A 17,791-nucleotide genomic window follows, 5' to 3' on the forward strand; every position below is an offset into this window, starting at 1 on the left:
TAGTTGATTTTCGTAATTTTTTGTACATATAAACACAGCCACCATGAATACGAATCAAACCATGCAAGAGTCATTCCGATCGGTTCACCCGTTCGTGAATTTTGTTGCCTCAAAGGAAATTCAAACTCATTTTTATATATATAGATTAGGTAAAAGTGTAAATTTCCAGCAGTTGTTGGGGCATATGGGGCAAAATAAGCATTTGAAAGGATCTTTCATGTATTTTTATGATTGCTATGAACCTCTAATTACACCTGCAGCTATTTTCAACGATCTAAAGTCGTGCTTGTTATTTGAAAATATATTTTGATTCTCTTCATGTATGAAAAAATGCAAAATGGGGCAAAATGGACCACTTCCCGAGCCGTGCGGTGAATGAATTTAGCACCAAACGATTTCCCGTATTTTTTTTACGTCAGAAATGGTCACCTTCACGTACCGAAACCAGCGGCGTTAAAAGATCCGTTTTTTGGGTCGATTTTTCCCACTGTGTAATGTTTCACTCGTTTTATTTTATTTTTTTTATTTTCAACACAAAACTTGTAGAGGCATTCATTATATTTTCGCCTTTTTTTAGTTTTTTAACCGAAATTATAATGTTAACATAGCAAAGAAAAAAAAAGTGTTATCATTGTTTTAGTTGATTGATCAATGTATGCATTTTAACATAAACAAATGCATTGGGAATTACAATAAAAAATTAGATAAAAAACACAGTTTTTAAAAACTGTTAAAAACTCATCTAAAAATTTAAAAAGCGATATTTTTTGTCGCATATTTAATGTAAAGTCAACCACAGTGTTAGAAATGTAGACTATTTCAACAAGAATACTATTTGGATTAACAAATATTAATGTCGAGAAGTTTTCGTGAGTTTTCAGTTTGTATTAATTGATTTGTATGAAATTTGTGAATATTTTCTTTGGAAAATGACTATTAAAATAGCATCAGAAATCAAAGTGCCTCATCAGACCCGATTGTTAAGTCACTTTTGGTCTATTCTGGACATAATAAAGCATTGAAATTTTGATAGCACGGCTGCCAAAAAGTGCCTATTCAAAAAATATTCAATAGTGAAAATAGTGAGAAATTTTCAAAAAAATTGGTTTACTGGAGCAATTTTCAATTTTACAGAGTTGGTGTCTTCGGCAAGATAGTGTATTCCAGTAGTATCTACAAACTTGTAGAACATATCACGTTGAAATTTTACGATATAATCATGGAAAAGTTCAAAAAACGGATTTTGAGGTTGTTTTTCAAACTTTCATATTTTCTCCCGAAACATGAAGTCCAAACTATATGGTGTCGATATTTCTGAACACATCTTCCAAAGGCACCTATATGCTAAAATGTCATCTAACGGCTCTTAGAGGTTTTGATCGTCTTTTTACCCTTCTTACACCCATAAGAAGGGTATAAATACCGCTTGGAAAACCGACTTTCGATCCGAGGCCCGCAGGGCCGAGTCACATATACCAATCAACTCAGCTCGACGAATTGAGCAAATGTCTGTATGGGCGTGTGTGTGTATGTGTGTGTGTGTATGTGTGTGTGTGTGTGTGTGTGTGTGTGTGTGTGTGTGTGTGTGTGTGTGTGTGTGTATGTATGTTACAAAAACATGTCACTCACGGTTCTCAGCCGTCTGTTGACCGATTTGAGTTCTCTTGGAAGCAAATGAAAGCTACTACATCCTAGTAGAACGCTATTGAATTTTATTTTGATTGGACGTTCGGTTACCGAGATATCTTTCAAAGAGTGCTAGGGAGTAGTACAACTTAATTATTTTAGATATTTTTGACAAAGTGTATCACCATAAATTTCTCAGCCGTCTATCAACCGATTCGGGTTCTTAAGGCCCGAAACAAAAGCTACTGCATCCTAGAAGAACGCTTTTGAATTTCATTCCGATTGGACATTTTGTAACCGAGATATCTTTCGGGGAGTACTTTGGAGTAATACAACTTAAACTTTTTAAGAGGTCTTTGACAAAATGCTTCATAATAAATGAATCAGCCGTGTGTCAATCGATTTGAGTTCTCTCAGCATCAAATGAAAGCTACAGCATCCTAGTAGTATTCTATTAAATTTCATGCCGTTTGGACATTTTGTTTCCGAGATATCTTTCCACGAGTACTAAGGAGTAATGAAATTTACGCTTTTGAGAGATTTTTGACAAAATGTATCATAATAAATTTCTCAGCCGTCTGTCAACAGATTTTTAATGATCATATTTGGTTTCACAAGTTAGTTATACATGAAAATGCAATTGCTACAAATGCATAAAAACTACTATCTCTTTGTAATATTTGAGCTTAATAAACAGTAGCAAAAATATCATGGAATGTATGTAGGAAAAGCCTTTTTACCCTTCTTACACCCATAAGAAGGGTATAAATACCGCTTGGAAAACCGACTTTCGATCCGAGGCCCGGAGGGCCGAGTCTCATATACCAATGAACTCAGCTCGACGAACTGAGCAAATGTCTGTATGTGTGTGTGTGTGTATGTGCGTTACAAAAAAAAGTCACGCACGTTTCTCAGCCGTCTGTCAACCGATTTGAGTTCTCTTGGAAGCAAATGAAAGCTACTACATCCTAGTAGAACGCTATTGATTTTTTTTTTCGATTGGACGTTTGGTTACCGAAATATCTCTCGAAGAGTACTTATGAGTCATACATCTAAACTGTTTAAGATTTTTGACCAAGTGTATCATAATAAATATGTTGGCCGTTTGTCGATCGATTTGGGTTCTTTCGGCACCAAATGAAAGCTACAGCATCCTAGTAGATCGCCCAGAAATTTTATTTTGATTGGACATTGGGTTACAGAGATATCTTTCGAAGAGTACTTAGGATTTATACAACTAAACCTTTTGAGATTTTTGACCAAGTGTATCATAATAAATATTCTGGCCGTCTGTCAACCGATTTCGGTTATCCTGGCACCAAATGAAAGCTACAACATTCTAGTAGAACCCTATACAATTTTATTAGGATTGGACATTTGGTTACCGAGATATCTTTCAATGAGTACTTGGGAGTAAGATTAACTTTTTGAGAGATTTTTGACCAAGGGTACCATAATAAATATCTCAGCTGTCTGTCAACCGATTTGGGTTCTCTAAGCACCAAATGAAAGCTACAATATCCTTGTATAAGGCCCTGCAATTTTATTTCGATTCGACATTTGATTACTGAGATATCTTACGAAGAGTATTTCAATAAATTCTTTTTTTTTATTAATCTACATAATCACTTACTTGTTATCTTGCATTAGTTTTTGACCAGTCTATGGGAAATTATTTTTCAATAAATAATGCTGATAAAGTGTATTGTTGTTTTCAATAAAATTATAAATAACAAATTACAAATACACAGGAATTTTATGAAAACTAACAATATGTTAAATGAAAGCTTTGAATTTATATATTGTGGGAAAAATGCAAGAACGGACAGCGAAAATAACTAGCTAATGCCAAAACTGATTAACTTAGTAGATATATCATTTTGCCCTTTTTGCACCATAACCATGAATACCAAGTACTTCGGAGCTAATTTAATCGACTGATTAAGAGATATTAGACAAAGTATATCTCGCTGATTTTCTTATCCATTTGTTAATCGATTCAAGATCTTTTGGCAGTTAACAAAAGATACAATATTCCAGAATATGTAAGCTATTTTTTTTAAATTTCACACAAGATTCTAGAAGATGTCTGGCATTTCTGGTAGTTTAGTCCATGGTCAAGATGCTATTTTGGAAACCAATTCACAAGATGCCAAATCCACAATATTTTCTAGAGCTTTTGGTCCATCACACAAAATAAATATGTTAAATACAAATAATACAACAATAGTTTTAATAAGTGTAAGAAAGGTTCTGTTCACCATACACTGAACGAAAACCCCATCCCGAAATCGACTGATTTGTCCGACCATCCAGTCCAAATTACCAAAATCGTGTTTTCGAATGACGAACCAGTCATACGGCAATCATCCTAAAAAGCGGATGACGATAATCTTATTCGCGTATGAGTCGACGCACGCTATGTAAATGAATATTAGTTGCAGAACGAAGGCCACACAGATGCACCGAATTTATTCATCGATAGCGTAACAAGTTCCTTGATCGTGACACCCGGGTCGTTGACGATTTCGCGTCGCATGTGTTGATCATGCCATCTTTTTTGAAAAGGGTGCCCGCGAGGGTACCCTGACTACTAAGCACATCATGTTTTGAGAAGGATAGCGGTGACATTAATGTTATCAATCGCTATAAAACAAAGTTGCTCGACCATATGGTCGGCAGTCTATTTTCATATCACTGTCATCCGGTTTCAGGATGACATCATTCGGTCGATGGACCATACGGTTTCCGACCGAATGTCGTTAAGGGGCGTGATCGTATCGCCTCTCAGTCGATTTTGGGTGGGAGGTTTCGTTCAGTGTAGGTGGATTAAATCGGGTTTTTCAGAATGATCCCACTGTGCCCCGGCCTTAGCCTGACCGGTAAGGTAAGGTAAGGCGGAAACGTACACGGAACCGCCAAACTACCCAAAATTGAGTTCTTTTGACGCAATCCCATAGTTCGGCCCAATAAGCCAAATTTGAGTAAATCGATTAAACTCTCACTAGGTAAATTGCTTTCACCTCCAGCAAAAACATTTACTTAAGAGTACACTGAAATAAATTTTCTTGTGGAAACTACCGATTCCATAGTAAAATTACTAACCGTACCTATGATTCTCAACCGACAACAAAATCTGTTGAGGTAACTGAAATATGCTTGAAATTACAATGCATTGTAGTAAATTCAACTAAAAGCGTAGTCGTCTCAACAACAAAATATTGTTAATTTTTCCTGGACACGCATTTTACAACACAGTGTGGTTAAAAATACAATGCTCATTTGTTACATTAAGATTATTTTTAGTAATGTGAACTGCACTGCTAGTTAAGTTGACAGTGTTTTAGTAGAATTAACTGGACATTGTTGTCGGCTGAGAATCATAGGTACGGTTAGTAATTTTACTATGGAATCGGTAGTTTCCACAACAAAATTTATTTCAGTGTAGGTAAATTCAACCCAAGACCCCCCCTCATTCAACCCAAATTTGAGTAAACCTGCATTTACCCAAAATTGGCTTATTGGGCTCAAGGACCCCCGTTGGGTAGATGCATCTCTGTTTATTTTTGACAACATCGGTGAGGGAAAGAGGGAAAACAACCTAATTTTGGGTAACTAGTTTATTCGATATACTCAGCTTTGAGTAAAATCGACCCAAAAATTAGGTAGTTTGATTTCTCCGTCCGACTAAAGAGTGAAGCGTAGTCATTAATATGTCGAAGACAAAGTACATGATGGCAAAGGGCTCCAGGGAGGAATCACCGCGCCCGCCACCCCGAATTTCTATCGACGCACAGTGGAGCACCTAGTACATCAAAACTGATCAAAATTATTTTGACACATTTTCGCAACCCAAATACAACCCAAATTAGTAATGAAACGTTTTTCATAGTTTTCGTATTTTTTTTTATTTCGTCATTAGGGTGACCAATTTTATGATTGTAAAAGTCAAGATTTTTCGAAACTAAAATTTTTCGAAAAATCACAACTTTTGAACCAGTTGACCGATTTTAAACTTCTTTTTTTAGCTTGAAAGCTGTTGAATTCTAGTTTTCAGCAAAAATACGTTTAGAGGGCCAAATAGTGTTTTAAGACAAATAATGTCATATAATAAAATAATTACCACGATTTTTTCAAAGTGTTGCAACTTTTGAAATCGGAAACATCCGGAAGGTTTTCTTTCTGCATTTGAAAGAGGAACAATACACTAAGGTCTTTTTTTACACGGGGGATACGTCCCGTGTAAAAAAAAAACGTGTAAAAAAACCGTGTTAATTCGCGAATCCGTGTAAAAAAAAACCGTGTTAATTCGCGAAACCGTGTAAAAAAAACCCGTGTTAATTTGAGAAACCGTGTAAAAAAATACCGTGCTAATTCGGGAATCCGTATAAAAAAAAACTGAGGGAAATCTGAAAATATTTGAAATGTCTTCACCTTCAGATATCCGAGGTTTGTTTTAGAGAGTAATAAGAAAAGGGGGGGGGGGGTAGTAGTAAGGGTTGAATCTAGGGGTTAGTGGGGAAGGGGACAAGGGATGGGCTATGGGGAGCAGAGTGCATACTGTTTCCAAGAAAGATCGTAGAGGATATTTTGGGGTGATAAGGACTGTCTAGACGGACGAAACGAAGGATCAAGGAGACTGTCAACACTCTACAGGTCCACGGAGCTAGGTGGTGTAGAGAAAGATGTTCCAGGACACCAAGGAACTATCGCGAGTAAAGGTCAGAAGATCTACAAACATAGTCAATAATTTCTTGCTACATGCGTTGTAACATCCCAGAGGTCCATTGAGCATTGTACTGAAGAGTATTCATTTCTAAAGACATACTAGGTCTTCCATGAACTTCCGCGAGTTAAGGCCTTAAGATCTACAAGCGTACTCAATGAATTGTTGTAACATTTCTAATACGTTGTTACATGCTACAGGTCCAAGAACAATTTTTCTGTATAGAAATAATTTCCACAGATGTTCTAGGTCCTCCAAGAACTTCCACGAGTAAAGACCTGAAGATCTACAAGCGTTGTCAATGGTTTGTTGTCACATTACTGATACAGTGTAGCGTCCTACAGGTCCAGGGAGCATAGTTGTGTAGAGAAATAATTTCCACAGATGATCTAGGACCCCCAAGAACTTCCGCGAGTAAAGGCCTTAAGATCTACAAACATTATCAATGGTTTGTTGGCACATTACTGATATAGTGTAGCTTCCTAGAGGTCCAGCGAGCATAGTTCTGTAGAGAAATAATTTTCACAGATGATCTAGGACCTCCAAGAACTTTCGAGAGTGAAGGCCTTAAGATCTACAAGCATAATCAATGGATTGTTGTTACATTTCTAATACGTTGTAACATGCTACAAGTCCATGAACCATTTTTCTGTATAGAAATAATTTCCACAGATGTTCTAGGTCCTCCAAGAACTTCCATGAGTAAAGACCTGAATATCTACAAGCGTTATTAATGGTTTGTTGTCACAATACTAATACATTGTAGCGTCCTACAGGTCCAGGGAGCCTAGTTCTGTAGAGAAATAATTTCCAATGATAATCTAGGACCTCCAAGAACTTCCGCGAGTAAAGGCCTTAAGATCTACACACGTTATCAATGGTGTGTTGCCACATTACTGATACAGTGTCCAGGGAGCATAGTTATGTAGAGAAAAAAATTCCAAAGATGATCTAGGAGCTCCAAGAACTTCCGCGAGTAAAGGCCTTAAGATCTACAAGCGTAATCAATGGATTGTTGTTACATTTCTAATACGTTGTAACATGTTACAGGTCCATGAACCATTTTTCTGTATAGAAATAATTTCCACAGATTTTTCTGTATAGAAATAATTTCCACAGATGTTCTAGGTCCTCCAAGAACTTCCATGAGTAAAGACCTAAGATTTATAAGCGCAATCAATACAAGTTCCCAAGAACTTCCGCGAGTTTAGACCTGAAGATCTACAAGCGTTATCAATGGTTTGTTGTCACATTACTGATACAGTATAGCGTCCTAAAGGTCCAGGGAGCATAGTTCTATTGAGAAATAATTGCCAAACATCTTCTAGGTACTCCAAGGACTTCCATGAGCCGCAAGAGTACTTGGAAGACATAAAGCATTCTTGGAAATCAAGACTCTACAGAACTGTCTTCCATGGACCTGTAGGATGTTGCACCGCATCAGTAATGCAACAGAAGTCCATTGATAATGCTTATTGATCTTAAGGCCTTAACTCGCGAAAGATCTTGGATTACCTAGAAAATCTTTGAAAATAACTTCTCTATAGAACCGTGATCCATAAATCTGTATGATGTTAGACCGTAGGAATTCCTTAGTAAGATTTAAATGGAGTTCATGGAAGAATTTCTGAAAAAAACCCTTGGAGGAATTTCTGAATAAATTGTCTTTCTAATTCTTGAAGAAATCCCAGAAAATATTCTTGAACGAAGCCCTTCAAGATTATGTGAAACTATCTTAGGGATTTTTTCTGAAATAGTTCTAGAAAAAGTTGCTAAAGAAATTGCTGAAAACTCTCCCTCGGAAACCCATGATTGAACTCCTACAAGGATTTATTAAAAAATATTTAGAAACATTCCAAGAGAAATGTCTTTCCAAAATTCATGGAGGATGTTCTGAAAGAATTCCAGGAGGAGTTCATGAACATATTTTTAAAGGGGTTCCTAAAAGACTGTCTTAAGAAAAACTTTAACAGTAAAGGAAATTTCCAAAGAAATTACCTATGTAACAACAATTGATTGAATACGCTAGAAAATGTAACAACAATTGATTGAATACGCTAGTAGATCTTCAGGCCTATACTCGCGGAAGTTCTTGGAGGTCCTAGAATATCTTGGAAAAGTACGTCTCTACAGAACTATGCTCTAAAGACCTGTAGGATGTTGCACCGTATCAGTAATGTAACTACAATCCATCGATTACGCTTGTAGATCTTTTGGCCACTACTCGCGGAAGTTCTTGGATGCCCTAAGATATCCTTGAAAATTACTTATCTTCAGAACTATGTTCCATGGACCTGTAGGATGCTACACCGTATCAGTAATGTAACTACAATTCATCGATTACTCTTGTAGACCTTAAGGCCACTACTCGCGAAAGTTCTTGGTTTGCCTAGAATATCCTTGAAAATAACTTCTCTTCAGAACTATGCTCCATGGACCTGTAGGATGTAACACCGTATCAGTAATTTAACAAAAATCCATTTATTACGGTTGTAGATCTTGAATTCTTTATTCGCGGAAATTCTTGGATGACCTAGAGCATATTTGGGGAGTTTCTTTTCTACAGAATTATGCTCCATGGATCTGTAGGATAAAACACCGCATCAATAATATAGCAAAAATAATTGATTACGCTCGTAGATTTTCAGGCCTGTATTCTCGGAAGTTCTTGCGGCCCTAGAATATCTTTGAAAACTACGTCTCTACAGAACTATACTCTAAGGACCTGTAGAATGTTGCACCGTATTAGTAATATGACTACAATCCATCGATTACGCTTGTAGATCTTAAGGTCTTTATTCGCGGAAGTTCTTGGATGCCCTAGAATATCCTTGAAAACAACATCTCTTCAGAACTATGCTGCATAGACATGTAGGATGTTACACCGTATCAGTAATGTAACTGCAATCCATAGATTACGCTTGTAGATCTTAAGACCACTACTCGCGGAAGTTCTTGGATGCCCTAAGATATCCTTGAAAATAACTTCTCTTCAGAACTATGCTCCATGGACCTGTAGGATGTTACACCGTATCAGTAATTTAACAAAAATCCATTTATTACGGTTGTAGATCTTGAATTCTTTATTCGTGGAAATTACCAGTTTTGCTCCTGCCCAAATGGTCCCAGTCCCTATTGAAAGCAGATATCGGGCGGGAGATAACTCTCCTACTCTTACCAGAACCGTACGTAACAGAATTACTTTGCACCAAATACCACAATTCCTGACATGAACCGCTCCCACCGCCTTCAAGATCCCTGCTCAGTTTTCTCTGCAGAGGCTGCAGCGGTTTTCATCGCCTCTACTACTCCATCTCCAAAGCCAATTCTCGTTCTGACGGACTCAGCCAGCGTTATTGCAGCCTTATCGTCCGACGTAGCACGACACTCATGGATGGATTCAAGCTATACAGTTGCAAGCTCAGCCCGATACAGTATTCACATGGATCCCTGGTCATTGCGTAATCCGCGGCAATGAAAAGGCTGACGAATTGGCAGCTAATGGAAGAACTGGAACTTTCTTCACAAACGATGTACCTGGGTGGGATTTGAAACATTGGGTCACCACGATGCTGAACAATTCCTGGTTGATCGAATGGCTCGAGAGATCTCTGCCAACGAAAAATAAAAAATAGTACGACTCACTGGGACGATCACCGGGAGCAGAAAATTCTCTCGATGTACAGGCCACACTATCTGAAAGAAATCGACCTATACTTTACCGAAACATTTGAACGACAAATTCGCTGAAGCCACATTCCACGCGTTACGTTTTGCTTCCAAAAATGATTATGTTGTTAGATACATGCTGACAAGCATATCAAACGATCAGATTTGAATAGAAGATTCAATTTCTACTTTCTAATTGAGAATTTAACCTTTTCACTTTGAAAGAATTACAGCGTAACGGGACACCATCGTAAAAAATGATCAATTTTGACTTAACGCCAAGAAATTTGCTACTTTCTCGAAACAGTTTCCAAAGTTTCAAATAGTATTAGAATAATATAAGTACCTAATCATCTTCATTTTGGTGCAAAAAGAATCAAAATCGACAGCAGGATCCCGAAAATATCATTCATCGAAGTTCAAAAACCGCGGTGTAGAAGTGCGTGGAATGTGTCTGAAGACTATACCATGCATTGTGCCCTGACCACGAAAAGTATCAACGGAATAACACACTACCAAAATCTAAAATGAAGACACTGGTAAACGCATCCGGACTATCCAATGGAAACATTCCCGTTTATTATACGTCTACTCCTTTTTCTGTCCAGAAGGGCTAGTGTAATGCCCTCTCTCGATACAGAGATGAACCAGCCCCCGGCTGAAAATCTCTTTAATACAGTTAAATAAATAAATTTTACCAACACTGCCTTCAACTATACCTACAGCAGGGACAAATGCAACGTAGCGTTCTAATGAACGGAGCTCCACGGAACAACCTTTCGTTAAACACGAATTGCAAATCAATGCTAGATGCCTAAAAACGGTCGCTACCAACAGAAACTTATTCATTTCAATATTATTGTTCCAATAAATAGTACCTACTTCAAAAATGTGTTTCCTTGACCTATCCTAAACATTCAATCTCACAGATTCGCGTAATACTATTGAACTATTTGTCGGTCTTACTTGAGTGGCATTTGTTTGGGATTTGCATGTCGACCGACAAATCAGATAGTATAAACGGGGCAAACCTAAGCTACTAGTGCGCTATGCTGATGTGAACAAAGAGATAGGTGAGCGATACTTCCGGCATAATTCAAAAAGGGTCTCGAATAGGGATTGCATCGTAGACTTCCGGTTTGGTAGCGAAGCAGTAATGCGAATCCATCTTTAGCTGGTCCACGCTGTCGCGGGTTTTCCTATACACTGACGGAAATACAATTCATACCTACCCTTGCAGGAGACTGGCCATTTCTCAACGAATCCATTGTAAACACACACGTACACCAAACGTATTCAGCTTTGTTTTCAACCGATTATCTGTATTTTTTCCACTCGAGTTTACTTCCTTACTGCCTTAATAAAAAGAATGTGTTTTCGCGACGAAGACGACGTTCGGCTTACGCCCTCAGGATGCAGGCACCGCCAGCCATCTTGATCTTGTTCTCGGCCTTCCGGGAGAAGAACTTGGCCTTAACGATGATGGGCTGCTTGGGGATGTGTCCCGTGCCGAGCAACTTGAAGTAACCCTGCGAGGGAAATACGGAAACGAATGGACGGGCATTAGTTAGGAAAGTTCAGAGATTTGTTATGATGCATATATGTAGTTGGCATGACATTATTATTCAGAAATGTACAATCAACAGGATTGTTTGCATGAAAAAGTACACTGTATGCATTCTGACCGCCCGTACATCGAAATCATCATTATAGAATGTCATTGCTATTGAAATGATCAAATAGAAGAAAAGAATAACTTACGAATTTAACTAGGTCGACCACTGGCACCTTGGTCTGGTCCTTCTTGCACTCAATGCGCTTGTCCTCACCGACCAGCGACCACAGCTTGGTCAGGTTGATCGTGGGGCAGTACTTGTGGTTGCGGTTCAGATGGAAGTTCCTCATACCGACCTTTCCGAAGTATCCAGGATGGTACTTGTCGAAGTTGATACGATGATGGTGCATACCACCAGCGTTACCGCGACCACCAGGGTGCTTACGGTGCTTGCCTAGAAAGAAGGAAGATGTCCTTTAATCTCACACATAACCTTGATCATTGTGGCAAGGGCGCTTGCTGAGTTTCTTGATTTTGTTGGTCACTGTTTACAAGCACAGTGGCCAACAAACATCCCTAATCTCTAAGCCGGAAACGGAACCGGATTGAAGATCAGAGGCAAGTTTCGAATAAAGCTTGAAGGCACACTCACCATCAATCACTACTGTACTCGGCAAGCGCTCTGTTGTAAACATCCGAACTTACCGATACGACCATGACCGTGGCTGACGTGACCACGTAGCTTCCTGGTCTTCTTTCTCTGGCGTAGATTCTAGAGCAATGCACAGAAGAAATAAAAACGGATTAGTCCTGGAGTCCACACTCCCATAACCACTGTAAACACTGCGCTGCATTTGCTGGTCCGCCTACCCGATACGTCAAGCTCGCATCTCTCTCTCTACACTCGCGACGACGACGTCCCAACACTTCCGAAAAAGTACCAATTTTCACCCATAATCACCAACGATTCGGCACAAATTCACACTCCCGGCAACCAGCAAACACAGCGCTTCCCGCTCCCACTGGACACAACCGGACACTTACGACCATTGTGGACGAAAGAGGGAAAAACTTTACGCTGCTACCACCGAAATGTGTTCGACAGCAACCAAGTTTACCGGAAAAAGAACGCAAGAGCCGTCCCAGTGACAGCGCGATGACGTTTAGGGTACTGTTTCCGGTGAGGGTGGTGAGTTAGGCGGTGACAGCTGTCTTTTTATGGTGGGCTTGTCGGAATGTGTGATTATTTTGGTGGTGAAATCAGATCGTGAGTCCAGTGAGCTTGAAAAGTGTAGGTTTCAAATATGATATACACGGAGAAATATATTGACGGTTTTCTTGAGTGATTCCTGGCAGAAACTTTCTTCGGTTTGCTATTTATCAGGGAGGGTGTATGCACGTCAAACTCGAACAAACTACGCCTACCTAACATGCATCGAGCGGGCCTTCCCAAACAACACAATGCGATTTTGCAGGCCATCCCCATCGGCAACACAAACCGATTTTCAAGCAGGATTCGACCAAGGCCCAGGTCTCGTTGCCAGTCGACACTAACACACTCGCAAAAGATGAGCAGTAAGTAGGCTTGCAGTAGGCCTACCTTGCCGCTTGCGGGTCTCCTGGTTGCTACTGCGTACTGCGATCGAAGAAAAACCGGTTACTTGAGCGATTCAGGCAAGGAATTTCCCATGCATCAAGATAGGCTGAGAAATTCCTTCTGATCTGCAAACAGCGCTTTAACGCGACGATTTGAATCCGTCGCGGAAATAGAGTTAATAAACTATAGAGGACGAATGTCGCTGGCGTCGCCGCCGCAACATCTTTTGCTGGCGGAGATAGGCAGAAATATAAATGTCAAAGCGAATAAGTATGCAGTTTGACAGATAGATACCCGGCGTGTTAAGGTGGACTGTTCAACCGCCAATTTAAATATAATGGGAATGCAGAACGCTATCGGTGAATGATGCGGCGAACGTGTTCCGCTTTGTTGTTGTTCAGTGTTGTTTAGTACTGCAGCATAATTGTACACATATCACGTACAGTAGAAGAAGTGCAACAGAGATGAGAGTGTTTTTGTTGATTGCGCTTTGATTAGGCAGTTGTCTAGAAAGATGGTGTTTTCTCCATCGTATTAATATTGAGGGATTTGCACAAAAGTGCACGCGGCCTATCGTTTCCGAAAGGTACAACCGCGGTTTTCACCCCCTGTTTACTTCATGCTTATGGGAAATAACATTGCGGCGTTTCCTAGGGGTGCGGCTGTTCCTTTCGAAAACGATAGACCGCGTGAACTTTTGTGCAAAGCCCCTTTTTGAAATGATTTCAACGACCGCGCGGTGTTTACGTTTCAAGAAATCTGACAATAGAATTGTGAACGTTTAATAGACCATTCCCGTCGTAAATTTTTATGTGCTCTACGGCTTTCTGCCAATTTATTGAGCAAACTTTCCCAAACAACCCCCATGTTTTGAAGCCTCTAACTATTGAAAAACAGCAAAAATAGTGCTAAGCTCTTGTTGCGGCGGCAATTTGGTGTTTGGTGAAACTGGTAACGCTATGATCTAATAGGAATCAATTAAATGTACTGGGATCGCAAGAAGATTTAGTAGTAAGATACACGTCGAGTTGGCGAGTTCGTTCCTCTACCGGTGAAAAATAGGAAACTATCATGTAAGTTAATTTTAGTGAAAATGTAATATAAAGTTAATTGAATGAATTATATTTCATATAGCATTGAAGCTACCGTAAAAAGTTGCTTTCGATATGTGTTTCGATCCGGAGAAAACTCGCGCCAACAAACTCCAATGATGATAATCATCAATACAAAGGACTCGCCATGTATAGTCAAGTTGAAAGCCTTAAAAAAAGGCTCGAGGAACTTGAGAAGCGGGAGCAGATTTGGCGAGAGCAGCAGCGGGATAAAGAAAGGCGTGCAAAGGAGGATTTCGAACGCCAAATAGCTCAAATTGAGGAAGATTTCGCGGTAGCTGTGGAACGCCTAGAACTTGAATTTAGCGCAAAGAAAAAGGCACTACTCAATCTACATAGTGCAAAAGATGGACACGGTAAAACGGTTGCAGTTGCACCTCCCGTTTCGTGTAATGGAAGTGCTCAACAGATCGCATGTACCAATGGACCAAGTTTCAATACATCGATTTCCACGAAGTATATGGTAGCCCATCAAACAAAAAAGCTGCCGGGAATTTCAACTGACTCACGAAATCATGTAGCAGTTAGGAAGCATGTAACTCGTGAAGTTATTCAAAAAGTAACAGTGAATAATTCGCGACTACGAAGATGGCAGCATCGTACCTTCGTTGGTGCGAAACCGAACTTTTACAAGCAGAAAAAGGTACTCATCCACGTGCTTCAATATTACGGTGAATGCGACGACGTTCCAAAATACAACGGCAACGATGAAGCAGCTGATACCAAACAATGGCCAGAACGTTGCAGAATAAGACTATTTGTTTTCGATCCCGGTGGATAGACATATGAATAGCGTTTAGAATGCGGCTGTGAGCTAAGCTAGAAAGATAAACATCGATCGTAGAGAGAGGATACTGGCTGATTCATTATTTTCGCGTGATGGTTTCGGGATGCTCATATCGCGTTGTAGTGCACAGTGGGTAGGTTGTAAGTGCACAGTGGTACAGAAATGTTAAATTATGTGTTTTACCAGTTTCACGGGTGGGAGAATGTTGCGGCGGCTCGTGAAATATTTTAGTGAAACTGGCAACACATATTTGGTAGTGATTGTTTTGTATTAGATTTCATCCCCATTGTGATAGGCAGTAGGCAGTTGGTTAATTACAATCGGTTGGAGTGTTTGTGTCTTTAAGAGTAGCGGCAGGGAAACTATCATGTAAGATCTTTACTGTATTTTATAAGCACATTTTGTATAAAAATATAAATATATTGCAGCATTGGAGCTGACGTGAAGTAAACGCTGCTTTCAATATGGGTTTCGCCGAACTTGAGATAACTGCCTCCAACAAAATTTTACACCGCTTTCCTCTTTAGTTTTTATTTTGGTGAAAGTGCGTTTGATCCCGTCCTCCCCCCTCTGACGTTTCTCTTGTGAGGTGAATTTTGCGTCAGCTGTTTGGTCCAGGGGGCCAGCGAAAGGCAAAATCCCCGTAGCTCACAACAAAAACACGTTCAAAATTGTTTGTGCTGAAAATTGATGCATTACACAATTTCTTACTGATTTATTTGCTATCTCTGCGTTGTCGTGTAATTTCGAACGATTGCACGCTAAAATTTTGATAACCTTTTGCTAGTTTTACACGTTTTACTCAAGTAATAACTTATGGTAATGACCTGAGACGAGACCGGACAACTGGCTTCTTATTGATCTTCTTTCCTTCCAAAATGTTTGTTGTTTATTTACGTTTCGCTCCGATCGTCGTTCGGGCTAGTGCTGCCAAACATTTTATGTTGCTTCAAGATTCAAGTTTTTTTACGGATGAAACATGAATGAGAAGTGCCCATAAATTTTGTCATGAGTTTGGGGGGACGGGCAAATGAAGAAAACTTCCAAAATTGATTATCCATAGCGTGTTCGTAAATCAAAACTAATGAAGGATTAGTTCTAAATGATATTTGTGAACATAATTCTTTAAAAAAAATACCTTAACGCTAAAGCTAGATTTTCTTCAAAATTGATGACGTATCACGATTTTCATACAAAATAGTCACCGTTGAGATGCTGTAACTCTGCTTCCTGGTGAAATATTAGGCTTACTACATTTTGATGAGAAGAAACGTCTTCGGTTTTGATTTAAGCTAAATATTTTTGTTTTTTATAGCATCAGCTACAAAACAAACAAGGTCAAATTGTTCAAAATAGGGCCACTTCCAAATTCATCATCGAAAAGAAGCGAGAAGGCACCGATTCATTGCCTTCTTCTGATGTTATTAGGGGCTGTCCATTTATTACGTAAGGGCATTTTCACGGTTTTCGACACTCCCACCCCCCCTTGTAAGATTTTTTGCATGAGAACCCACATATTTTTATATGGTGCGTAAGATTTCTCAAACCCCCCTCCCCCCCCTAAAACCCTTACGTAATTAATGGACAGCCCCTTATAAGTGCTCATTTCTAACAAAAATACAAAAAATAGTGAAAAAAAACAAACCGCGCTTCAATCTTTCATTTTGAGTAGGATTGAATTGATAAAGCAACCCCCCGAGCAGTTGAAACAATCTCCGTAATAACAGTTTTTGAATGTTGAATTTTTTGTCAAATTTTCAATACATTTAATTAATTATTACGAATGAAAAATTAATTCTCTTTCATTATTATAATACACTTTTACCATAATGAAAATGTATGCGGACCGTATTTTCAATCGCTTTTGACAACACTGTCCACACGCGGTCGGGAACGGTCGGATGGTTTTTGCTTTTTTCTAATAGCATGAAATCAACCAATCAGCAGCTGGTCCGTTTTGGCCCCATATCGAGCTACCTATTGACTGGTCTCGTTTCAGGTAATGACTAATTCGCAAATGTCGTGCACATCCCAGTTCTGTCAGAGTACCCAAAAGTGTCAATTTCCCAAACATGCAGGCAAACATGTCAAATTCATGTGGACTACGGCTCATCTATTCGTGGTTGACGTCCGCGCTGCCCCGCTGGCTTTTGTTTTTGGCACTTTTTCTTTTGTTTTGCCTTGCGACTGTCATGCGGCGGTATGCCTTGCGAGCGTACGACCGCCGCAGGACTCTAATAAATAAAAGATAAGCGCGACAATATATTCGCACTGCGGTGTGCACTCTGAAATAATAGTAATCTTCAACTGTTTAAAAATTAATCCTTTTTGTCATTTGCAGCGTTTAAACAGACACCAGTTTAAAAAGTATACTGACGCCACATATTAATTTATACTAAGCCAGTTTAGGATGAAATTATGTTTTCCAAGAGTTTCAATCTGTTGGCGGATGGCAACACAGATCGTATGAGTAAATATAATACAAATTTGATGACGTTTTGTTTTAGTGTGTACCTTTCTGACTTGTTTATATTTTTGAATTCGCTCTCGATCATTCTGAAAAATGTAACCGCGTGCCGTTGAGCAAGATTGTTTTTTCCAAATCGTTTTTTCAATAAATACCCGTGTATTCCGTAATAAACTGTGTGTTTTCCGATCGATCCGAAACCTGCCTCTGCCCAACAGGTTATGGGCCCGGCGGAGCAGTCGGATAAAGTGC

The 17,791-nt window shown here is 39.3% G+C and overlaps 1 protein-coding gene and 1 long non-coding RNA gene across 2 annotated transcripts; one reads left to right on the forward strand and one right to left on the reverse strand.

Moving 5' to 3' along the window:
* Positions 1-11,316: 11,316 nt before the first annotated feature.
* On the reverse strand, positions 11,317-12,729 carry LOC134284303 (large ribosomal subunit protein uL15-like). The gene is made up of 4 exons (XM_062843109.1): positions 12,621-12,729; positions 12,282-12,348; positions 11,783-12,030; positions 11,317-11,550 (listed from the first exon to the last, which is right to left on the reverse strand). Exons 1-4 carry the CDS (start codon positions 12,624-12,626, stop codon positions 11,422-11,424), a joined length of 450 nt encoding a protein of 149 aa, XP_062699093.1. The 5' UTR covers positions 12,627-12,729; the 3' UTR covers positions 11,317-11,421.
* Positions 12,730-13,629: 900 nt separating this feature from the next.
* On the forward strand, positions 13,630-17,791 carry LOC134291635 (uncharacterized). The gene is made up of 3 exons (XR_009999195.1): positions 13,630-14,246; positions 14,308-15,891; positions 17,072-17,791. It is a non-coding gene; the product is annotated as an uncharacterized LOC134291635 (long non-coding RNA).

Source organism: Aedes albopictus, chromosome 3 (assembly GCF_035046485.1).
Source record: "Aedes albopictus strain Foshan chromosome 3, AalbF5, whole genome shotgun sequence".
Taxonomy (NCBI): domain Eukaryota; kingdom Metazoa; phylum Arthropoda; class Insecta; order Diptera; family Culicidae; genus Aedes; species Aedes albopictus.